At 38.1% G+C, this 26,217-nt stretch overlaps 2 protein-coding genes across 4 annotated transcripts in view; both read left to right on the top strand.

Moving 5' to 3' along the window:
• Positions 1-26,217, top strand: part of LOC143423257 (uncharacterized) — a 325,047-nt gene that overhangs the window by 249,009 nt on the left and 49,821 nt on the right. The gene's annotated exons all lie outside the window — the stretch shown is intronic.
• The window catches only part of LOC143423252 (uncharacterized), a 107,704-nt gene that overhangs the window by 71,678 nt on the left and 9,809 nt on the right, over positions 1-26,217 (top strand). The window contains exons 3-10 of one of the 3 annotated variants that reach the window (XM_076894442.1): positions 4,931-5,104; positions 5,647-6,955; positions 7,489-8,431; positions 9,464-9,837; positions 10,429-10,579; positions 10,679-10,904; positions 11,161-11,326; positions 20,298-20,427. In XM_076894442.1, coding sequence (XP_076750557.1) covers positions 4,931-5,104; positions 5,647-6,955; positions 7,489-8,431; positions 9,464-9,837; positions 10,429-10,579; positions 10,679-10,904; positions 11,161-11,326; positions 20,298-20,427 — 3,473 coding nt within the window. Of the gene's footprint in view, positions 1-4,930; positions 5,105-5,646; positions 6,956-7,488; positions 8,432-9,463; positions 9,838-10,428; positions 10,580-10,678; positions 10,905-11,160; positions 11,327-11,396; positions 11,501-20,297; positions 20,428-26,217 lie in introns of those variants that run through there. The other 2 variants (XM_076894443.1, XM_076894444.1) reach the window with 2 other exon arrangements.

Here is a 26,217-nt window from a genome sequence, read left to right as displayed (position 1 = left end):
GTAAATTAAATCTGATTAATAATGCAGTAATTAGAGCAGAGTGGTCGCATGTGATTTTTATATTGAAAAAAATATTTCAAAAAATACTCTACTGTATAATAATATACTATATAATTCTCAATTAAATATTAAAAATCCGATAGACGTCGTTCATTGAACCATGTGACGAATTTTACATAAAAATTTTTCTAATTCTCCTTTCTTCAATTGTTGGATAAAAAATTTCGCGTACAAATATAAAATCACTTTCACTTAGCAATGCCAACCGATCGACGTGGAACCCTCGCACGATATTCCACCAGAGCAGAACCAATTTGAAACTTATTACACTTATATCAGGCATTCCCGTCTCTAAGAGAGCGAACGATCAATACGTTATTCCATGTGAACACGAGGAACGAAGGAATGCAATGGTCTCGTTAAGATATCATAATAGCAGAATATGGCTAAATCGTGCTGCAGCCAAGTTGGATCGAGCTTAGCCGATGCTGATCGAGATCACGCGTTAAAACGAACGTCCCGATTTCTTTTGCTGGACGCGACGATCTCGCGCAGCTGTTTTCTCGTTGATATCTCGAAATTCATAGTAGTGCTGGACGTACCACGAACTTTTGTCAGTCTGGTCGAAATTTTGCTTAAAGAAGATAAATTTCTGAAACATCTGAGTTTAATTTCGATATTAATAACCAATATTGTTTGTCCAATAATTTACATAACTTTGATATAACATGAAAATAGGTATTTTCATCAAAGAATTGTCTCTTTTAATCTAAAAGTTTAATTAAAAAAAAAATTAGGGTCACAATTTTATTTAAATTAAAGATAAAAGATAAATAATTGAAACAAAGAATTTAATTGTAAAAAATTATTGTTCGTCTACAATTCAGATAAAATCGTGACCCACATCCGACCAGGCTGAACAATTAAATTCAGTTTTAATGAAAATCTTTGCTCAGAACTCGTAGTAGAGAATCTCACTGATCCTTTGTTGTAATAAGGATCGTTTAACGTTCCGATTCTACGGAATGGGTGTTTCATTAGGATTGATGGAATTATAGTGCGCGCTATCCGTAGATCGCCTATGCAATCGGCTGGCTACGGTGTAATTGCACACAAACCCCTGTCGGAATCACAGCCACGGATCGCTCGGATTTATCGGGTGTTGCGCAACGCCGTCAATTTTGTTAATTCAGTGCTGCGGAGCTAGCACCGGAATGCAGATAGAAGCTGTTCGCGCTGGAGGTGCTTGAATCGCGTGAAACTCGTTTTATTAGAGGCGTCCGGGGTTTTCAGATCGGATCGCGGAAAAGCTATTTGCATAGAACCTCGCGGTGAAACTCTACGAATGAATTGTCTGTTCCTCTTTCGTTCGTTCTTACTGTTCAAAATTTTCATTCCGTTAATTGCAATTTTTTATAGATTTTTCAATGACGCGATCTCCTACTCAGACAATTGTCAATTCGAATTTCATGAATTCCTCCATACTTTGTATTTTAAAATGTAATATGTGACAGAATTTATAAAGTGAATTTATAAGTGATTTTATATTTGTACGCGATATTTCTGATTAAACAATTGAAGAAAAGAAAATCAGAGAAAACAGAGAAATTAGAACCTAGTAAAGTGATCAACCAAACAAGAGAAAAGATGAACAAAAATTTCTGTCATTAAAACTTCGAGGATTAGCGAGAATAAAAATATAACAAAAAGGTCAGAAACAATATTGAACCGTTCATTAACAAGAGCTATAACCATGAAACAAAAAGGGGAATTGAAACGATCCATTCAACTCGTCTCAACCTACAGCCCCATGGAATCCAAAATATTTACATTTCGCAGACCACCGAATAACGCGCAAAAAAAAGCTAAGAAGCGAACAAAAACGAAGCAAAACGGTGAAGCAAAATGTCGCAGATTTGTACGCGTCACGTGCCGCGCGAAGTAGGCGAAGTCTCTCACCCCTCCGCGCGAGGCGGTATATTTTGAACGTTGCGTGGCGGAAGCTTTTCCAAAAAGACCGAAAATGTGCACGGGAGAGTCCACGACCGCACCAAAACTAAATATAACGCAACCCAGTCCTTTGTAGAATGCACTGCGATTTACTCGCCGCTCGCGAGCAGCCTTCCGTTCGCCACAATTATTTCTCGCGAATTATCCAGCCGACTATTTCGCGGGGAATACCCTCGAAGAGATAGCAGCGTCGTTCTTCGATTACTTCGAACTTGGTCGCTCGAACGCGCGGGATTAACCTGAGTGAGAACGGAATTCGAGGTCGAATCGAGGGGACTTTTATGTCGCGAGTGAGTCCTGCCTGTCTTTATCCTCGCGATCGCGTAATTTCATGAACAACAATTGGGTCGACTCGTTCGATCAGATTGCGAGAGGTGACGGAAGTTATCGGTCGGATGTATTATTGGAAACGGAATTTGTTTTCTGTTTGCTTGACTTATCGGTTTGTTTGCATTCTTGGAATGTGCTTGAATAAATAAATATTATTGGTATTATGATTCTGGGATTTATTGCTGGGCACAGAGTGAAATGAGATATCTTTAATGTTCCAATTTATTGTTTTCAATGTTATAATTGAATTTAAGAGGAACTGGTTGAACGTGGAGTTTCAGGCAAATTATTCGTCGAGGGTTTCAAATAGAATATGTTAAATGGGAGTTAATTAGGATAAAATGTGGACTGTGACTTGGTCGGCAAAAGGTTAAATATCATTTGACATTTCTGAAAGATATGTACGTACGTCTTGAGATATGTTAAGAAAAGATAAATATAGCTCATTGTTTTCACGTTTAAAAACTTCACAACCCGAATTAACATTTTTCATTTACACACGACATCGCAAAAAATATCGACAAGTGCGACATGATTAAAAAATCTCATTTTCAGATAATAAATGCAAATATAATTTAAAAAAAATAAACATAGTAAATATATAAATAAACATTACTTTCTTCCATTAGCATAATCTCGCAACATGGTTGTTACATTCAGCTACTAATTTTGAATGCGCATATTCAACGGGAAGCAAGATAAAAGTGAACGTAAATGGCATTAAAGAAACCCACACGCGTAAATTGCAGTATTCGCCGGCTGGCTTCGCTCCCACGTAATTTTCCTAATTCAACAAAAAACCAATTAACCACGGTCCGACAAGCAATTCGCAACATCCTTGCGCGCCGGCTAATTGATCAATGGACCGTGTGCACCGCTGAATTTCTTCGACTTCCTTCGCTGAAGCGCTCCGTTAAATTGCACGAACCCCCATGACGCATCCCAGGGAAAAGCGGAGGATCTCTCGCGATCTGTTCACGGCATTTACGGTGCAAGCTAATACGTAACCGCGTATTCCGTTTATCGATTGAACCACGAGAGCCAGAGACGTATAGGCACCAACCTCGCCACCGTAATCCGCATTAAATGACGATCCGCAGCATCGATTGCACTTGCACGATGCCTTCACCAGTTGGTTGCATTACGGACGTTGGTCTAATAAACGTGAAAGCCGCTCGAGTGAATGCGAAATCCTTTGAAAAGCTCGCTGCACTCGGAAAGATGATTTTTAGAAAATTGAACGGTAATTTAATTAACCTGTGGAGAACATTGAACGAAATAATTTTTTTATTTTGCATAGGTTTCAATTATCTATTAATGTTGCATATAATAAATATTAAACGTTTAAAAAATGTTGTTCAAGTTTATTAAATGGTAATCTATTAAATATTAAAGTTATAACGTGATACGTGAACAACCTGGCAAAATGCAGTTATATTTAAAACAAGTCACTAATGGACTAACTTGAAATACTAAAATTACAATTAATAATTAAATAGAAACTATAATATATTTGCTACATGCGTAAAATATCAAATTTCAGTAATAATACGAAAATATACAAGAAATGAATGATAAAAATAAAAGTAATGCTAAAAATACTAAATGTCCTATAATTATTTAACAGTCATATATAAAAAATTAAAGGCACAGCACGCAAAATTGAAATTCAACGCGTCTATTCTCACGAACATACATGTATTAGCAACACCTTCGTCTAATAAACCATACTCACAGTACCTCTCAAGTGTTTGACCCAGCCTCGCCGACCAACACTGATTATTCTGAAGATGAAAGCGTGCACGAACACAGCTCCGGCGGATGCTTCCGTTCCAAGCTAGTGGCTATCGAAGATGCGTGTCTGGTGGTCCCTTGGCATCGGTTTTCTTGCCATCTAGAATAATAGTTAAAATTACATCTCGCATTTCTCGAAAGGAGAGATGCAGCATTATTCTTGGATGTAGTGCGCGCGCTGTACCACAGGCTTATTTTCGTCGCGTGCTCTTCAGACCACGGCGCATTCCTGCTTTCGGAGCAATTTGTCCATGAAAAATTGATCGCTCGCTGATCCACGATAGCGTGTCAAGTGATCGATCGTTGCATCCAGGAATCTGAACAGATAGAACTTCCAAGACGTTTAAAACTTTGCATATTCTGAAGATACAGGGCGTTCTCTTTGAACTATACTTTATAATTCTTGTACGTCGAGGATATGCTTTTAAAACTTAATTAAACATTTAGAAACAATATTGCAAATATGAAATATAATAAAATAAGTGTACTGTTAAATTTCTTGGCGATATGCTGGAAAATATTTTAGACTCAATACATTGCAACTTTGATTTATCTTTTTCTATGCAATGTTATACGTATGTATATTTAATAATTTTATATGAAAATTAATTTTATTATTGAAAGATACAAATTCCCAATTAATCTAGACTTTAGAAAATTTGTTTCAAAATAAATCGCTCCGATTAAACGAATTTATTGGTAATAAATTTGTAATCGATACAATTCGGTATGAAGAACAGGTTTTCAAGTTAAAATTATTTAAAAAATTAAACTCGTGCATTCCTTTGTTCCACAGGTAAGCTAACCCTCGGATCCAGCCGTGATGCGGATATTTCTGTCGTTGGTACCGGCGTCGAGCCCATTCATTGCGCGATCGAAAACAATAACGGCGTGGTCACTCTTCACCCCATAAATGGAAGCACGGCAGTCGATGGTGTACCAATAAATTCGCCAGTGAGACTCGCTCAAGGTAAGACCTTGACTCAAATACGAATGATGACCAAGTGTTGAACAAAACGCTTCTTAAAACTACTACTTAGTTCATTTATTTTGCACGTTTTCAACGTGAACTATCAAATTTCAAGACGAAGGGAATCTTTCCTTCCGAAATCTCAGAAACCTTCGTTCTTTCCATTTTCCTTTCGTCTGTGGAAATTATTGAACTAATATTGCTTTAACGCAACATTTCACTTGCCATTCTTTCAATTTATGACCACTGTACATTAATAAATCTATCCAAACGAGAAAATTGCAAATAAATTGATACATAATAATAAATATTTTATTGCGTTAACGTAACATTGATCTTCAATCTTTTCAATTTCATTTTATCTTTACAAATTACAATATTTGCAATACTACCTTCACATCATTTTTCTATTACATACCATTTGTATAGTCTCACACCATTAAATTTTTTATTTAAACTCTTAAACGTATGAATGGAATGAAAGCTACAGAATTCTTCAGCGACATCTTCAAACAATTTTACATGGAAATTGAACGTTTCAGGTTGCATGCTGTCGATTGGCCGATCAAACTACATGCGTTTCAATCATCCGGCCGAAGCGAAGCAATTGCGATCCGTGCTACCACACTCGAGGATCTCCATGGCGCCCATAAACTTCTCCCTGCCAGAGAACCAGCACCAAGAAAACTACCACCTGGAGAGGAAGCCACCAGTCGCGCCGCGAAAGTCGCCGAGGAATTCCTGCTCAGACGACGAGATCGGTTTCCTTGGAAAACTAACGAAGTTCGAGATGCTGGCGAAGCAGAACAGGAACAACTGCGTCTCGCCAAAGGTATTCCCAGTTGGTGCCATCACCACGAACGTGCCAGCCGACCAGATCCTCGGACACTCGAGGTCCTCCAGTTTGATCTCTCTGAAGAACAGCAACAACAATTCACCGCTACAAAACTTGACCAATTTAGACAGAAGTCGTTCGAACACACCTTCCTTCAATTCATCTTCACCAGCTCATTTCCTGAACACGTCCTCGCCAGGCACCTGTTACGCGACATCGTCCCCTAACCAACACTGCGGCGACGAGAATCGACAACGATCGGAGGTGAAAACACCGAGTAGATCGAACACGCCTAGCCTATCGTACCAGAACACCTCCACGCCGAATCACAATCAGATTCAAATGTACTCCAGCGCGGAGTCGTACCTGAAGTCCTACAAGCCCTACTATCGAGACAGTAACAACGAGAACAGCCAGGTGCCGCAGAACGTGGTAATGTCGAGGAACAACGTCAATCAGGCGGACCTGATGTCGCGCAGCTTCACCTGTCCAAGATCGAACGATCTGGATGACTTGACTGGAAGGGATTTCGATATGAGTCAGAGTCTAATCGTCGCCAAGACCACCACGACCGAGTACCTTCAGCTGGAGAAGTTTGGCTCGAACCCCAACATATGCAACAGCCCCAGTAACGGAAACTGCTGCGCTGGGAGCCTGAGAAACGTCGCTGGGGTCCAGGCATTCGGTTCTAATCCGAATATCAAGAGGATACAACCGCCCAGTCCAGCGTTCAATCGCAATCCGAGGTACAACGAGCCGAAGAGGTGCTTCGGACGTGTAAAGAGTCCCACCCCAAGCACTGGCAGCGGTTGCTCGCTGGAGGAGCTCAGGGAGAGGCAGATCGACGCGGAGAACAAACGACGGGAGGCGGAGAACAAGAGGAAACAGGCACAAGAGGAGAGGCTACGGGAGCAAGAGGTCGAGAGGCAAGAGAAAATGAGACTGGAGGAGATCCTCGCCATGTGCGCCGAATACGAGAGGCAGAGCACCATGGAGAAACCGAGGCAACCTAACAGGTGAACAAGTTGGTTGAGTGTGAAGGGCTTGCAGCTTGACATCGCAGGCGTTTACCGTCCTCTTTTAATACGTCGTACTTCATTGTAGTCCATTATGTGGGACGCGTATATAGTTGTCAATTTTATTTTTTTTTCTTTCTTTGTTAATTTTCCAAGTTTATTATGTAGGTCATATTCAAACGAAAATTGACCCAGTTCTGTTCTAGACGGAATAATATTTAAATAGAAAATATTTTTAAGAAGACATTATATTATTTTTGTATATTCAGGCTTTAAGAAAGATTAGTAAATATATTTTTTATTTTTATGTGTATTTTTTGTTTTTAAAAAGAGAATTTTCATCAATTGTATATTTAATATTCTATTTCTCGTGAAACATTCTTGTAATACGTATCTTTAACTTTAAGTTGAACCTTTAAATTATTTTCAACTTAACTACAGACTTAAATACTGAAACGCACTAAAATTAAAAATCAAATCAGTATTCTCGAATTTAATAACTCTTAAAATTTATCTTCTATTTTGTTACATAGAATCAAAACGAATGGCTCGCTACCACGAGACAAACGACTGGGCTACAACTCACCCTTCGACAGCCCAAAGAGCCCATCTAAAACTCAGTCGCACTTTTCCTTCGACACTGCGAAACAATCGAACTCAGCATCGTACGAGAATGTATGCGTGCAGAACTCAAAAGTAGTCTTCCAAAACGGCAACTCGCCCAACAATCGTCGAAACCAAGCAACGAGCCAAACAGAGATGATCGTACAGGATTACATACAATCGACCACGCCAAACAATAACAACAACCATCAGCCAACGATATGGCCGAACGTTCTTGGCAACGGGGACCTCCACGGTTTCTCTACTTCGATCTCGCAAGCTCGTACTTCCGGCTACGAGAACACGACGATCGATAACTCGATGTTGAACAACAACAGCGGCAGTTACATGCAAATGATCAACCCCACGAAGGATACTTACGGAACGATCCAACTGAATGGAACGAGACTGAACGGTCAGCAGAATAAAAATTCGCGAAACTGCGACGCCAATACCATGAATGGGAACGTGAGCTTGTACGAGAACGTGATTATTAACACCGTGCAAAACAACAATCAAAACAATCATCATTCCATGCCAAAGAAGAACGGCCAGCTGTCGAACTCGTGCGAGATGATCGAGAACAAGCTGGCGATATCAAACGACGACCTTCTAGAGGCTATCGAGCAGCTGTCGATACTCTCGAAATCCAAAGAAATTTACACGATCCCCAAGAAGAACAATTCGGAGAAGGATAACGCGAAATCGAACGAGGCCAAGGCTGACAAAGAGAGGAAGGAACTCGAGGAGGAGGACAGGAAGAAGTACATAGAGTTCCTTCAGAACGAGAAACTGCATATCCTTGGCAACATGGACGTGCTGAAGAGGAGCGTAGCTGATATTGAGATCCAGGAAGAGGAGATTAGTAGAGAGGTCAGTTGATCCCTTTCAATTTTCTTTTTGGTAGATGTTCGTAGTAGGGGAAGCATAAGAATAACGATCGGAAAAACACATCCAAACATTAAAGAAATTGAAGATGCTTTTTCTATCATGAATATTTATCTTCTTTCTTTTAAATTGAAAAATTTACGAAAGATAGAGCTTGAAGATCTTTCAATATCCAAGCATAATTGTTTACGAAAAAAAATATATAAATTTTGTATATTTTGAAACATATTCTATAAAGTTTTACTTTTCGTCAGGAAGTTCAATAGATCCATTCCTTCAAATTTCATAAAATAACAACGTATCTGTCCATAATAAATTATTAATGATGGATCGCAAACAGGAAGTCTTCATTTCTTAATGATGAATGATACTGATGAACGACTCACGATTAGAGATACGAGTGCATTCGATGGTAAGGATAACCGGGAACTCGAGTCTTATCCTCTTATCTAAGTTTACCTTCCAGTTAAAATCTGTTTATCTTTTTGCATTTCGTGATAAGACTCTTCCCTTCGTTCTTCGAGTCTGAACGTGTTTAGTCGCATTCGATCGTTCGTGCATCGAGCAACGTAAGACGAAAAAGTCCACAGGAAAAATGGAGAAAAAAATAATACAGAAACTCGTTTTCATATTTCACAAACCCAAGTTCGTAAAGCAAAAATTAGAACAGGTCATTAAAAAAGCAATATCACTTTTCTTTTTGTAACATTACAAAATATTTACTGTAATGTAAATATTGTGCTGGAAATATTTAATGCATCTCTTTATCATATTCTTCTATTATTAACAAATACCAAAAAAATTTTACTTCGTCGTTTTATTTCAATTCAAAGTCACATTCTCTCCCTTTTTTCAAATCACAATAACTTGGATATGAGTCATTTTACGGCAAGTATTATTACGAAAATCGTAAATATCACTTAAATAAAGAAGTAATGCTTACGATAAATATTTTCAGCGCCACAGATTAATCCTAATTATTTTCTAAACAACTTGAATTTACATTTTCTGTGGCAGCTCGAATTGGAGAAAGCGTTGCTGTCCGCGGAGTATGAGTCCGAATCGTTGAAGCTAAGCCAGGACGAGGGCGAGAAGATAAAGGTACAGATGCGGATAAACGAGCTCGAGAGACAAATGGCCGAGGATAACACGAGCCAGGCGAATTTACAAGCGGAAGCGAAGCAGAAAGTGCAAAGGGCCCAGCAGGCGTGCAGCCGTTTGGAGGAAGAACTGGCGAACTGTGCGGACGAAGCGGCGCAACAGGACGTCGCTGAGAAGCTGATGGCTCAACAGGATGTCCTCGAATCGGAGAGGAAGGCCTTCGAGGATTTGGAGTTCCATCATCTGGAGGAAGAAGCGAGCAAACTGGCGACCAGGGAGGAATTGCAAAGGTAGATCTTATTGGTGTTACAAGAAGTTGAAGTGCTTATAGTTCCACAATAAAATTCAAGAAGAATTTGAGAACCCGCGGAGGATAAGCGATCATAATCGAAAATCAGATTTTTATAAACATTTGTAAAATGAATGCGAAAATGCTAATTCAGGTTTTGTTGCCGAAATCACACGTTTCATTCAGGATGCCACGAACAAAAATTAATTTTTCATTTGCGATTTAATGCAAAGTTTTAACTGTTCAATAGTGCACATTTTATTTGAAAGCATTCTCTAATTAGCGACGATGTTGAAAATGCATTAACTGTCAATTTTCATTCAACTTTTACATTTATAAATAGATGATGCACTCTCGTCACTGATAACCGCAGTGGCGCTACGGAAAAACAAATTGCAGTCACACATGCGCACCGTAACGTTTATCGTGTTAAAGTGGATAATATCAGTTCTTTTTGTATCTCAAGTATCCATTATTTAAAAAAATTCTATCAAAAATTGTATTTCGTTAAATCTTCATAATATCGATGTATTTTAATATATTAAAAATATGATAGATTCGAGCATAAATTTAATGGTTACCACTGTTTCAGATATTTAACCGACCTGACCAGCAAGATAGAGACCAGGAAGGCTCGATTGAGCCATTTGGAGTCGCAGAGATGCCAAGCGAAAAGCACCGCGACTAAGGATGCGAGGAGCCTCGAAAGACAGAAACTGACGCATTTAAAACGGTTGGAAGAAGTTAGTAAACCTCTGTTTACGTCACCAGTCACCATTATGGAGGGAAATACGATAATTCTGATGTTTAATGTCCGCGATCTTCTTATCTTATCACGACAGGGTCGAAACCGAGTTAGAGCGATCAACGATGAACTGACGAAGTTGGCGCAGAATTCATGCGAGAACAGCGAAGAGAAGCGATCCCCGAGCAGGGAAGACTTCGACAGGATCTCCAGGGTCACCACTGACTCTCCCATTGTAAACAATCAGGGCAGCTTGGGAAGGAAGACCATCGAGTCCCTCAAAGAGATCGAGAGAAACCGGCAGCTTCATTTAGCGAAACAAGGTAAAGAAGCTTTTTGCGAACCTATGTGCAAACGTAAAGAAGAAAGATCTGAATGTGAAACCATGAGATAATGTAAAGATATCTCTATGAAATGTTAATATCGACATAATTTTATTTGCCTGTTTAAATTCAAATAATTAAGATATTTTTTATTATTGTTATCGGATTTCTCTAAGTAATTGGTCACAAAGAACGATATAGCCAATCGTCTGATTTTTATTTAAAATTAACGTGGCTATTTTTCCCTCTGTCGCAGGCAGCCAAGTAATTTCAGAAGAAAGACGAAGAGTCGAGGAACTGAAGCGGCGAGTGCAAGACGAAGTACGGTCGCAATGGGAAGAGCGGAAGATGAACTGTACCTCTTTCAACAGCGTTGAATCGGGCGAAGAATCCTCCAGTTATTCAACGGGACCGACAGAGAGGTGAGTCACGCACTTTCAATCACGTCGCGTTTACAATGCAAATCGCATATCCCTCGTTTGTTTTCGTAAGGAAGTAAAAACAGACGAAGATTGCACGCCGCATGTTTGAGAACAACGCAACCCAGAATTCTGGAATTCCCATTCACGCCTCGCGCGTAGAATTTCCTATTAAAAGTACTCGTCGCGCCATATTAAGAAAAGCAACGAAGACGTGATTTTGCAATTGTACGAAACGATATTTTGCAATTTTACGTGCTTCCTTTTTTTAATGAAACGTTAAATTAGCCTCCTACGTCTTTGTGCAACTTTGAAACCGCGTAGCTGTTTTCGGGATCATTACATTTTATGGGTTTATTAACCATATATCGACACTAAAAGTACGCTTGTCAAATCAATCGTTAATTTGTAGGTTTCCACTTAAAAGGAAAGTCAATTATCCTTTTTTGTGTTATAGATAATTAATTTTTTATTATAGACATTCTATCAAAATTTCGTGTTTCAAGGATTTGATTTCTAAGAAACTGTTATCAAAGTTTTAAACACCAACAACGTATTTAAAGATGTTTAGTTTGATAATTTTTATTCGAATTTGAATTTCAAGAGCTTAAAAATCAGGATTCGATCTTAAATACAAAATTATGTCACGAATGTTTGCGAGATTTAAAATTGATTTAAAAGATAGCAATTTGAACATTAAGAAAACATATGAACGTTCGAAAATATTGATAAAACGTTAGAAACTCAGATAAGATGGTACCACGACGTCTGATGACGGCCAGAAATTTAAAAGTGCTCACAATGTTTTCCTCCACTAAATAAGTGTACGGTAAACACGTTCTCCGTGCATGTGTTTGCACAAATGACGAAATTACCTTGTCCTATATGTGATCGTAGCCACTGTCATTTTAGACAATGATGGTAAAACGGGTCTTATCTGTAATTTCAGTGATAGAATAGTCATCGATGCATTCAATGGAAATAGCAAACGCCTGTGTTTTTCGATTAAACGTTCCGATTAAATCATTGATAACCACACTCTTGATATTACTTAACGCTGGTTACATCAGAAAGCATGTAATTTCTGTTGAATTTAATTAAACTAAAATCTTGAAGAGAAAAAATTTCGTTATTTCCAATTAAGATTATACTCTGAATAATTAATTTATGAATATTTAAATAATATATAAAAATTCTTAACATTTATTTTTCATTTAAATGATTAAAAAAATAGCTTCAAGTAATTTAAGGTAATTGTTAGATTTGACACTGGTGTGTAATTATAAATATGAATATATAATTGTAAAAATTAATTAAATTTTTTTGGTATACAGTAAAAATTTTTATTCTTTCTTTTATTAAGTACAATTTCAGTTTTTTTACTGTAAAAGCTACGTTATTGTAAATAACAATTTCTAGCACACAATTTCTTCATAAAGTAATGCGAACAAGTGAAAAATATATCAGTGGTCATTACAGGCGTTCAACGTCTATCTATTAGATAACAGATATGTGCCAGTACAAACGTTTCAAACAGTGCATTTCTATGAATTTTACACAAGAGAATTTAAAACCTACGATTTTATTCTTCATTAGTAAATTAGAATCGTTAATCTTTTAATTATAAATCAGAATTAGCAACATTTTAAAACTAAAATATAATAGTCTAGCCAACAACCTGTTAATTAAGAATTCTACGCGTAAAATTTCTACCTTCATAAAAAATTACCATTAATTTTACACATATTTCTTTAATTATTGTATGTCATACATACAATTAAAACGAAGAATTTTGTGCTTCGATTGAACGAGAAAAAATGATTTTGTGTGACGAAATAAGACGAAAGCGAGAACTGACGAAATAACGTTTCATGCTGTAATTTCAAAAGAAGTGGACTGAAAATTCTTTATACACTAAATGGTATATAAAAGGCCCATAAAACGGTACAACGCGGAAGTCAGCACGACGGCCATTCAGGATTTCGTCACGCATCGCAGTGGCTTATGAACCTTCGTCATTAACACATGCGATGTGAAGAACGCAAAGAATTTTCGAAGTCCCCGTTTAAATCCTATTTTGACTTGAAAAATCACACTTTCGATTTTGCCCCACTTAACTGTAACGAAACGCTCTGTATTTTTAAAGACGTGCCTCGAAATAGGACACTATTTATTATAAACGATCCAGTAGAAAATAGAATACCCACGTCAGCTATTAGCAATGTATTAATTTTAGAATATCGCTGGAGATATTGTGCATCTCGGAGTTTTCAGCTTTTATTCAGGTTAAACAGACAGTCGAAGCACGAAAAATATAAACTGTACCGTCGTAAGCAACGTAGGAGACTTCCCAAACATTTGATCAAAGTACAGCGTTAAACAAATAAACCAATCTTCGTAAATTTGTTAGTTTCTAAAAGCTGGCAGTATTTAGGGGTGGATGAATCAAAATTCCGTAAACAATTTAAGAAAGGAATACATCTTCTGAACACCAGGGTAGAAACAATAGGACGATCATATGTTTTCTTATTTTAAAAGATTGCCATTTTTACTTTCAACTTTTCCTCTTAGAAATGATCTTTCTTTTACTTATGCGACGATAAATATTTCTATCGTCGATCACAGTTATATAACTTCAAATGAACTTGAATCAAGCTGTTCAGAATAATCGCATGTTCCTTTAAATTTAAGAATAAATATTGATACGATTAGTGTCACTTAAACTAAAAAATTCACAGCTAGGTTTTCAAATATTGAAACGTCCTCTTGAAATTGAATATTTTTGCAACTCGACAAAAAAAATGCTATTTCTTTAACCTCTAGAGACTAGAGCTTATCTTTAGTTCAAACAAATGCTTTAAAAATAACAGTGACCAAAGCTGCGCAATGTTTCCTGAAGCATCGCGATATGAAACAAATTCAAACAGTCGATTAGCTTACCTAATTACCATACAGGTCACTTCGCATCAACAGTTTAATATTCTTTTTATTGGTACAAAGCTCAGAGTGGTACCAAGAACACTACGATCATTTAGACGAGTTTCCAGAGGAACAAATCGCTTACTTCAGAAACGTTAACGATTCGCGAGTAACTGTTTTCGCATTTCAGCCACCACGTATCATGCCACCAAATGGCGTATTAAGTATACATAATTCATTCGACATGCGACGATTAAACAGCGGATGTTCATGGAGATTTAACATATATATTAATCCTTTGCACTTGGAATTATTTTTCAATTTTGTTGTCAACTCCCTACTATTTAAAGTGTCCGAAATTTACTTAAAATCACAGTTCCTCGACTGCTACTTATAAACAATTTCATTTGCTAATTATATTAAACATAGCTCTGAAAGTTTCTTGCAATTTATATTTATAGAACTTATATTTGTTTCCTTTTTTTATTCACTGATATCGAGTCACACTCGACAAGGAAGTGCAAAAGGTTAAAATATGCAAAATGTATATAATTAATACGCAGACAATATACATATATGTCGTCATCAACAATTTATTTATTACTTGCAAGTATACAATAATTTAATCGAGTGGATTTTCAACTACACGTTTCACGATACAATTATCGATAACACGAACTAACTATGAAAAACGAACACTCTTCTAACTATATCAATTATTAAAAACAATCTTCCATAAACGTACATCTCAAGCACTAACGATAATCAGCTCCAGATAAATTAGAAGCATCATAAAAAAAACCGATCCCATCACTCTCAGTTTCGCACGTGCAACGCTCGAACGTGATCAACACACTCAAATCTAAAGCTGCTCCCGGATAAGCAAAAACTTCAACTCATAATCTACAAAATTCAAATCAACAGCGCAAAAGCTCGCATACCTAAAAAGAAAAAGAACAACAACTCGAGACACGATTCTGGATGCCACCTAACATAGTCTCCCGCGGCTAGCCGCAATTTGTTCGCGATCGGAACGAGTTGCGCAAGCGACAGGAGCCGCGGGACACCCGCGTCTCTTTTAATCAGCCAGTTTCGCGAAACTGGAATCCCATCGAGAGTAAAAGGTGTCGCAGCCTTGAAGCCGTCGACGTGCCTCGCGCGTGTCGCGTCTTAGAGGAGGCGTCCGGGTCGTCAACGACGATCGAGCAATGAAACGACGCTTTATCGTGGCCAGCGCCGCGTCGTTACTCGAAATCGCGTCTGGGTGGGGTGTTATCAGGCGATATCGTATCTGTTGCAGCTAACTGTCTTTCCGCGACCGGTCAACGCGTTCGACACGTCGTTCCGTCGTCGTTGCTCGCGATCCGCGTCAGCGCAGCGAGGAAGCGTTCGAGAAGAATACTGGTAGTTCTGGTACACGCGATAAGATAGGCGTCTATTCGAGGATTTGTAACGATAAATCAAGGCTAGAGACGGTGTGTGCGGCACGATCGTGGAAACGTATACACGCACGCAGTCGGACGTAATTACGTCGAGACGCGGTGTGCTTCAAAGGTGACGAAAGTGACGGCAGGCTTGTTGTAGTCCTCGATGCTGCTTCGTGAATTAGGTGAAAGTTGTGAGTAAACGAATCTTGCGGCGAAAGCTCGCGGTGTTCGCTGTTGGATGAACAGTTGGATTGATACGACGGAATTGGAAGGAAAGCGAGGAGAGGTCTCAAGTGTTCCCGTCCCATTCGAGTGTTTAAATGAAAGTATCCTAGCTTCCAAACGGTGTAATTCTGCATTTCGTTCTGTATTGCTTAAACGCACGGGATTCACTTTGCTTTCGACTCTTTCTGAATCGATCCAGTGCACCGTTCACCAAAGTGAACCGCGTGGTTTCTTCTTTACGCCAAAAATGCGCGGTTCGATGGGAACGGACGGATTGAATCGCTGTTCGATTAACTTGTTCATTCAAACCTAACGTAAACAGACATCGACAGTACTTTGCTTGAAAACTGGAACTAGAGAGGAAGAGAAGATAAATCTTGACAGAAAAATACGATGCGCCGCCTGTTGTTTCATAATGACGATATCCAGGAACTTTAATCGTCGTCGTGGAAAAAAGAAGTCTGAATTTCTCTCGCACGATAAGATAAGCACGGCTAGAGTCATCGAGGAGAATTGTAACGAATACGAGTAAACGCTTTGAAAAGTTCCAGAAGACAATAGGAGAGCCGGGTCGTTTTACAAGCGCGCTCTTTTTTCCGCCACGGAAATGAGGTAATAACTGTACTGTCGTTTCGTCGCGACGAATCGAGTAACGTTTGGAAAAGAAAGTCGACACACCGTTGCACCGTGAGGCGAAAACAAAGCGGAGGACAATGCATCGATGCAAGCACGACGAGCAAAACGGTACGAAGATTGATTTATTCGATAGACTCGTAAAAGTGGCCCGTGCAGCTTCGAGGTTTATCGAAGAGTAAAATCGAATAGAAAGTCCGAAGGATCGATCGATGACCTGAAAAGATCGTGGAAAGCGAAACAGTGTGCGAGAAGAAAAAAATAACGACAATTTTTCTGACATAATTAAGATAACTCGTATATAATCGCACGGATCGAACGTGTGTTATAATAATTGAAATTCTTTTACGAGAAACTCCAACGGTGCTGTTTATCACTTGCACGGGAAAATTGTTGAACATTTTTAAATAATACTTGAGCAACACTGTACCAGTTTGTTACTCAACTTCGCAAAAAAGACAACGAAAACGAAAAAAGCAAAACTTCCTCGTATACTTTCATTTTACAACGTCGAAATTCGTCGAAAGATACTTGTCTCACGATAAACGAACGCGAGATTTACTTATGCGACATATGTACACGCATTGTCAATCTTGCGAAGTTTAACTGCCAGCTGACGTCTGCATTTTTCGAAAACGAAAACGCAAACAGGCGCAGGAAGAAAAACAGCGAGAAATACATATTTGTGCGTTCGAAAACGGATCATTGACGTCGTTGGAAAAGAAGGAATAGACGATGAAACGTTAGGGGGGTGGAAATTGGCTAAAGTCAGCGTTAAAATAGCGTTGGAGGACCTTCGAGGAGCAGGCGTGACGGTCGCGTGCGGTAAACGAAGGGGTGCATGTTAAAGGGACGATAATGCGCGAAGATGGATGCGAGGGAAGTAGGTGCATTCGTTTTGTACGAGACCAGACTCAGGGGGTGTAACTTGATCACATTCCTCACCAGTAATCGACTTTACCTAACGAGCAAGGATTGGCTTTGCGAAAATTGCTATCGACCACTGGAGGCACGATCGCGCGAGTTGCATCACCGATACTTGTGAGTTTATCAAATAAAAAGTATAGAATAACACGTGTGTGTATTCTATACTTTTTAATTCTACTTGAAATCGAATCGATTTGGAGATAAATTGGATAGCTACAGGTGGTAATAGAAATGGAAATGGATGGAAAATTTGTAGATCAATATAGTCTTTGTTCTATTGTAAAATAGTTTTTATAGTTTTTTATAATAACTTGTATTCAGACACTATGTTTCTCCATAAAGAAGTTTAAACCAATCATAAATCACAAAAATGGTTTAATGCTGCAGTATGAACTACATTTCTTTATCGTTTAGTAACCACACGGTTGCAATTGACACAATATAAATTAGCATAAAAGAGAAAAATACATTTTAAGAGGATCTTCAGTAATTTCAGTAATTTTAATTTTTAGTAGATTTTATTCTCCATAAGCAGTAGAAATAATATTTTTGTATTAATATATTATTTCTATAATAAAGCCTGTATTTATATTTATTTTTATTAATAAATTCCGTTTAAAATTATACGGTTACCAGCAATCAACTTTGAGGTGATACAACTTCCGAGATAAGTTAATTTTTATTTTTATAACAGACCACATCAGTTTTATTATTAGTTTTCTATAGGAACAAAATAGGATTTAAACAAAAACTAGTCATTTTTACAATTATTAAATAATTTCTGAGTAATTTTATCTGAACTATCATTTTCGAAATATCTTAACTAATCTCAGGATAACTGTACGCTTCGCTATATTTAACATATACACTCTGAAACAGTACGCATACAAATCCACAATATAATGCAAACATAATATAAACATCTGCCACCGCAACAAATTCTTCCTGTCAGCTGAACATCTCTAGCAAAATTCCAGCCGATGAAAAATAAATTCATAAATATCGAAATGTTTTTGAACGGTACTATACGTGATCCGCATTTTCCTGTCCACAGTGAGACGAGCTCGTCTCCCTTTCTTCATCCGCCTCTCTCTCTTTCGTTCTCTTCCATTCCCCCGTCTTCCCTCTCACTCTTTCTCTCTCAGCTACTCTTTCACACACAGAGAACGATTCCACCTCTCGACAATGACCACGTCCAACGGGCACGCTCAGCTCGGCAAAAGGAGCAAACGAAACGAAAAAGATGACCCTGTTCTAGAGGGTCAAGGATAACGTTTCCATAGCAACCGGATCGAAAAGAGTGTCGTCCCGGGTGTACGGGTGAACATTGTAGAAGAATTAAATGCTATGCTGGTGGCAACGTCGAACCGGTCGACCGAGTCACTTTGTACTTGTTAGGTTTTAATAATACCTGCCGCGGCTATGGCCTCGCCGGTAGTGCCGATCCACGCCAGCTAGAAGAGCCTTCTGCCTCCTCGTCCGGGTTTTTTGCGCGCTCCGCCACGGCTGAAGTTCAACCGGGACCGAGCTTCGACGCGCAGCATCCGCGGTGATTGCGTAAGACGAAAACCCGACGATATTAAAACGCGATTGACGTGGACAAGACACGAAGGACACGCAACGTTCGCCGTACGTTCCGTGTGCTCGCGACTCCTTGTGTTTACGGCTCCTTGGAATTCGTGAACCATCGTCCAGCTGTTTGGCTCGCCCGGCTGGTGCGCGTCCGGAACCGTGGCGAACAGTGACGAGCGAGATGCGTCTCCGAAAAGTGATCGGGTGACGGGACATTTTAGCGATTCGTTAAATCAACGAATCACTAATCGCCGTACAATCGCGTTTTATCGACTCCTCGCGACTCCGCGCCTCGAATCTGTACCCAGTTGGTTGGTTTTTATCGGTGCCCCGGTTAAAAATGTACGCGTTACTTTCTATTTCCGTAACGTCCTCGGCAATTCCTGTTTTACTCTTTACTCGAATTGTAAGGAGGTATTTAGAGTAGCCACGCTCGCGAGGGTATTCAACTTTTCGGTTCTTTTTCGAACGTGCCTCGATCGTTATCGAGAACGACTTTGGAATCCTTTGTCTTTCGAAGATATTCAGTTTTCTCGCTCGTTTCGAGGTGTTAGGATATTTTTTGCGAATTTATCAGTGTTGCGTAAACTGCTGCGTGGATTAAAGTGATTTTATAAAAATTGTTTGGAAGTATATGATTAGGTTTTAGAATTCTATTGTGAGATTTTGCTGCTCTAACAGGTTCAAAGTATGACGTTTCTTGTGCCGTACTTCTTTTTATGATTGGAAAAAGGAGTTGCGTCCCAGATTTGAATAGATTTAGTGACGGCGCATTTTAAGTAGGAAACGACAACGTAATGATGATAATTTGTGAATTCATTAAAGATCGAACCATCTCATTTGCATCTTTCTATTAAATAAATAAATTGTTAAGAGACTAAATAATACAAATTTAGAAAATGGAATGTTACTCTTAATTTGCATACAATTAAATTTTCTGTATGACTTAATTTTTCCACTGTTCATTTAATATAACTGAATTAATCTTCCTCTACTTGTTCTCGATAGAAAAATATTAAATGCACGAATGTATCGAAGGCAAAGGTAAAGAGGTTAAAAAGATTCGCAATAACAACAGAGTTTAAATTATTTGGAATATATTTACATAATTTAAATTTGTTAAAACCGCGCGTCTGCACGCTTCTGAATATAAAGTGACTGGCGAGGCTCTTTTTATACGCGTCGTTGCAGAATAAATTGAATTTCTTGCAAAAATGCGACCTCTAAGGCCGTCTCGAAATGGACGTTAATTAACGGTATTGCGTTTTCAGTGGCAGCGGAAGCAGCGATAGCGCAGAAGGTGGAAACAGCGAAAAATTATCTCCTAGCAAGCTTTCAGAAGTCACGTCGCCCAGTCCGGGACCTTCGAACAATTCCTACACTCTGCTCCAAAATGATAACGTGAGTATCGAAGCTTTTACTTTTTTTTTTCCGTTTATCAAACCGATTTATCTTGATTCGAAGGCATTTTCTGCTACGGCAGCGAAGATATAAAGCAATTAAAGATTCAATTAAACCTTTGCACTCGAGGGCTCCGAAGTGGAGCCAGTTAAAATTTGCTTTCGAACTCGAGGGCTTCGATATGAAGAGGATTCAAATAATTTTCAGTACATAACGCGAGGGCAATAACTAATCGTGAGTGTTTCTTTCGAGTGTAAAGGGTTGAAAAATCGGATTTAAGTAGTATTTATAGTAAAATTTATTTTACTTTTATTTTCTTGTGACTAACGGAACGATATTTTGAGGACGTTGATAGGAATATGAATATTGATTTTAATGTTTATTCATTCGCTTAACTTTTATTTTATATTCTTCTTAAACATTCTACACACACGTACGCTTATCGCGCGGTTCATTAAAATACAATGACGGCCTGTTTGCGCTTATGAAATACTGCCACGCACCTGTTCAAAGAAACATGTCCAGACAATTGTTCGTAGTCTGTTGGCTATCATATTTGCATAATTAGTTTCAAAGTCATGAATAGGTCGTCGCGTGTTATTAAAAAATGCGAGTCTATTTTTACGCGAACGTTGGCAAAATGATTACAGTGATCATCAAGAATAAATTGAGTGTCTTAAAGAGTTTTAAACTGCTTTAGTAAAACAAAAAGTAGACAAGCAGCAAAATAGATAAAAAAAGAGTAGACAAGTAGTAAAATAAGTAAAAATAAGTCTGCTACAAATTATTATTTTGAAAATCATAAATATTAATTACATTCAATAGTTAATTCCTACAATTTATAATAATTGCATGTTTCTAATATTAGCATAAGACGGATGTTGTCGACAAGTAAAAAGATATTTGTTCTAAATGAAAACTATATTATTTTACCAGCCAATAATCGCAGAAATAGAACGTTTCTTATTTTTATGAGAATTTTAATGTTTCAATAAATTCGTAAAAAATTTTTTACGCATTTCGCTTCTACAAAAATGACGAATGACAAATCTGAAGGGCTTCGATGCGATCTTTTCAATTATTCGAAAGAATGCAGTGTTTGCCATCAACTGCTCCGCTTTTACAAAGATGTTTTCCGTTAAAAACAATGGATCGAGGAAAACATCGAACGCGGAGAACGCGCATTTCCGGCTGGGGACCATTAACAGGTTCTTCGAATTCGCGGTCATTAAAACTTGACGAGCAAGTTAAATCGATCGAACTCGTGACGTGCCGAACGTTTACCGTGACACCGGGATTTCTCGTGACCGTTTAAAGCTGCTCAGTGGTAAATTAGAGGGGAACCATTTCGTCCAGCTGCCAACGCTTTTATACGTCTCGCGAAAAATATGACTCATTTTGAAACGACGGAAATGTCGAAGAATCGCATCCGCACCCAAGGCGAGACTTCTGTTCTAGTTCTAGTTCGAAGGTGAAGAAATTGGCAAAAATTTGAGGAATTTCATTTACGTCTGAAATTCAGGGTCGCTTTTGCGAAACATGAAATGTGTCGTAATGTACCATTTGCCTTTTGATCGTAATCATCGTTCTGTCGAAGCAACTGGCAACTGACGAACCTTTATGTACGAATGCTTTAGAGTTTACTGATATATTAAATTAAATAATCAAATATTCTGCAATTTTTGCTGAAACCATTCGTTATTATTGAGGCATGTACATATATAGATATCGTTAGTATTTGCTTAAAATCACAGGAGCAGAGTCAATATTTACTAAGAGTTAGATTTATGATAGCTTGCCTTAGATTAGAAATAAAATTAATAATGAAAAGGTTATAATATAAGATATTAAATATTGTTCTTCTGAGGATCCAAAGTGTATTTAGAAACCTAGAATGGATTGAAAAGTTAGCAAGATAAAATATTGAAAATTATTAGACTGAAAGATATCAATAGAGTGATATGTATGACACTCTTTATATAATACTCTCCAAAAGTAACATTATTTGCATAACTTTAAAGTGAAAATTATTTACTCAAACAGCACTGCATTAACTAAAAGTAATATATATCTACAGATAAATGCCATTAAACATTTTACTATATTAGCTTATACTGAAACACATAATTCAAGACACAATCCACAATTCAATACGTAAAATCAATTGGAGCATTTAATTGTCAGGTGTTCGAAAAAAACTGAAACGCAATTAATTTTTCTACAGGCAATGAACGTTGAATGAAATTTATGGGACAGGTCGAAGCATACGTGTCCGTATACCGCGCTTGAAAAAAAATCGATAGTTTTAGGCCATTTTGCTTTTTATCGCATCGATATTCGGTACTTGCTACCGGCGAGTTTCAGCTTAAAAGTTCTACCGTTAAAAAGCAAACAAAAGTCCGCCGCTATATTTATCTGGTACTCGAAGTGGTGCCGATAAAAGTTCAGCGGTTAGTCATCCAATTGAATGTCATGCCACTTTATAATGCGATTAAGACCGTTTCATTCGCAACGCGTGTTCGAGGCAGACTGATCGATAAATAAACGCGGAGGACCGTAAAATTTTGAAAAAATTATAGGAAACTATCGCACTGGTATACTATAAATTATTGTAACAGTGTTCTTGTTTCAAACAATAGGAGAGCGATCTTAAATTGTAAAATTTATGCAAAGATATCCGAGATGAAGCGCCATTCCATGTGAATTATTTCTTACGCTTTCAATACTTTCGAAGTTTAATATATATATAAGGAAATATATTACTTATTTTTTTCTCATAATTAATACATATAATTAACATCAATTCACAATTTTTAACATTTTCACAATTATAATTAAAACTACAACTTGATTTTAATTTTTATTCAAGTTCATTGCAAATTATTCCTAAATGAAAGCGAACTCAGTTCAATTATTATTTTCTTATTGCTTTATATTGTAGTACATATTGAGAGATATTCTTGTTTAACATTTACAAGGAATTAAAAATATTATAGAGTTGACAGCACGCAAGCTTCAAAAATAGTGAGCATAGAAGACTTTCGCTACATCTTAACACGTTCGATCGTTTCGTCAATCAAAAGCGTTCACTTAGACAGTCTAATTTCAGTAATTACGACCGGAGACCACTATACTTAAGAGATTCAATGATTACATCCGGGGTTGAGGAGTAGTCTTATGTCTCTTAATGAGACAATGACGGTTCTAAATTACCCACACACCAAGAAAGCCTTTAACATATAACACTCAATTTCCTAAAAGGTTTCTAATACGTCTCAAAAAAAGCAAAAGATTCGAAATATATCTAATTTAATTTTTTATGCTTTTTTTTAAGCAGTTTCTATTTCATAATTTTTGCACTGTAAACTTCATATTAAATTAACATTTTTACATTCATTTCTTTACTTTTTGAATCGTTATGAATAATTATGCAGACATAATATTAAAAAGGCTTAATGAAAGATATCTCTAAACATGTCTCCCTCTAATTAAAGAAAGATCATCGAACGATATCCGGAAAATGTACGATCCTCCAGTTTAAAATACGCAGTATCACCATAACTATTCCATTATATCATTTTCTCGTCGACATTTCTGACTCTTGCACGACTTGCCACGGTCGTTGCAAATTACGCGCAATGGGTCCGCTTCGCGCTCTACCTTGCCGCTTATTAACGCATAAATATGCACGGGAGCTTGCGGACATCACGAACGCGGAACGTACGCGTGGAGTAGCGTGTAATCAATGCGTGTTTACGAGGCTTTCGAAGCTGCGCTTCCGGAAACGGGAACGCGTCGCGTTTGTTTCGCGATCGCCCCTCGCGAGTCGTCTAAGACAGGTTTCGAGTTCTAATGAACCGGAGCTGCTCGCCTTTCCCATGTCGATTCGTTCCCCGATAACGCCAGACAATTAGTTTTGGAAGTTACCGCGGACATGTACCGTCTAACGGATCCTGGTCTTAAATCTTCAATTTCGAAATACTTGTCAGTGTTTTGTGCAAGACTCTTCGAGATTGGTCGTTCGACTTTGAACTTGTGTCCCTTGAAAAAGTCACAGTCATGTTTCATTAACACATTGACGCTCGCTTTGAGCTCGATGATGGACGACAAAAGTAAATTTTTTTTATACTTCTTAAGAAGTTCGATGAGTACTTCGAGAACTATAGGAGTGGAATAATTATTTTTTCCAACAAAATTTCCTAAAAATTGCAAGCAACTCAAGTAACTTAAATAACTTAACTTCAAGTAATCAATGATTGCAGTGATTTGTGTGGCGCCTTGCTGCGAGTTTGTATTGCAAGTTGATCGAAATGTGTTTCACTTTCCAACGATCAAAATGTATTTCAAGACAAGGGAAAGGTTGAACGAACTTCGACTTCCTTTCAAGCTTGAGGAAATTTTTCAACCCGAGGAAAGTAACGGGTTCGCATCAGCAAAGTAGTTTGCTAATCTGAAATCAAATAGCTTGATTAGTAATGACTGAAAAAACAAGTAAATAACAGGTTTGCCATTAGTAACGTGATTTCAAGTTATTTAAATTTTAGTAACTTGAATTCACATAATTTTGTCTATAAAACATAAAATTGCTCTAAACTAAGTACGATGAAGCATTATCTCGCATTAAACACACTATCCTCTACTATTATATTTAAAAATAATCGCGAACTCTTTGATCACAATTTTTAATGAGCCATATAGCATTTTATCGTATCGTAATAAACCTCAATGGCTACATAGTAATATACCCTCCAGTTAAACGAATTCTACGTTTCTTTTTCTTGCAGTGCACCAAGAAATAACCACCTTCTCCACGAAACCTTGATCTCTTTAATAAATTTACTTCATTCAATCAACACATCTAGATATACGTCGCTCACGAATTTATAAATGCTTGCGAGACTACAAGGGATGCTTAAAATGACGTCGAGTGGTAAAGTCGAGCAAAGGGTTAAATTTAGAAAATGGAATATCAAAAAACAAGGGAAAAAATGTTTTATCGTTACATTAGCGTTATCTCATCGATAAGCAAGCATTTTATCTATTTAATTCCCTATAAATGAAACCATTATCGCGTTTTTTTCTTTTGTATCGCATCACTTCCTCTATAGAAGAGCCCCTCCCAGTTTCGAAGTTACTGTCGCTTGCACTTAACAAGGGGGTCTCCATCTGTAGCACTTAACTTCAAGCTATCCTCGGTTGCACTTCACATGAGCGTCTCTTCGGTTGCATTTAATACAGAGGACCCCTCATTAGCACTTAACGCAAGGTTCTCATTGGTTGCATTTAATACAGGGGACCCCTCATTAGCACTTCACGCAAGGTTCTCGTTGGTTGCATTTAACTGGCGTGTCTTCTCGGTTGCACTTAATATGAGCGTCTCCACGGTTGCATTTAATACAGGGGACCCCTCATTAGCACTTAACACGGTTAACGCGGTTACCCTTAACACGGGGGTCACCTCATTAACCCTTAACGCGGGGTTCTCCTCGGTTACGCTTAACACGGGGGTCTTCTCGGTTGCAGCTATTCAGGGGCAATCGTAAACCCTCCGTTCGCCACAACCCCCGACTCGCAAGTATCACGATCGTTTGAACGTTCGCTCGCCAATGACGCGCGATTCGTGGAACAATGCAGTTATTCCTAGAAAGGTATTCGAAATAGTAACGATCGCGGGCCACGCGACGTTCGAGCTATTTTTTCCGCGACGACGCGCGACGGGCCAAAAAATAAATTCGCCTCGGCTACCTTGTTCGCGAGGGACACGAGGGAAATCTTTATGGTCGGCTGTAA

Source organism: Xylocopa sonorina, chromosome 4 (genome assembly GCF_050948175.1).
Source record: "Xylocopa sonorina isolate GNS202 chromosome 4, iyXylSono1_principal, whole genome shotgun sequence".
NCBI lineage: Eukaryota > Metazoa > Arthropoda > Insecta > Hymenoptera > Apidae > Xylocopa > Xylocopa sonorina.
The sequence above is the reverse complement of the archived record's forward strand: the minus strand, read 5'-3'. Positions and strand labels throughout refer to the sequence as shown.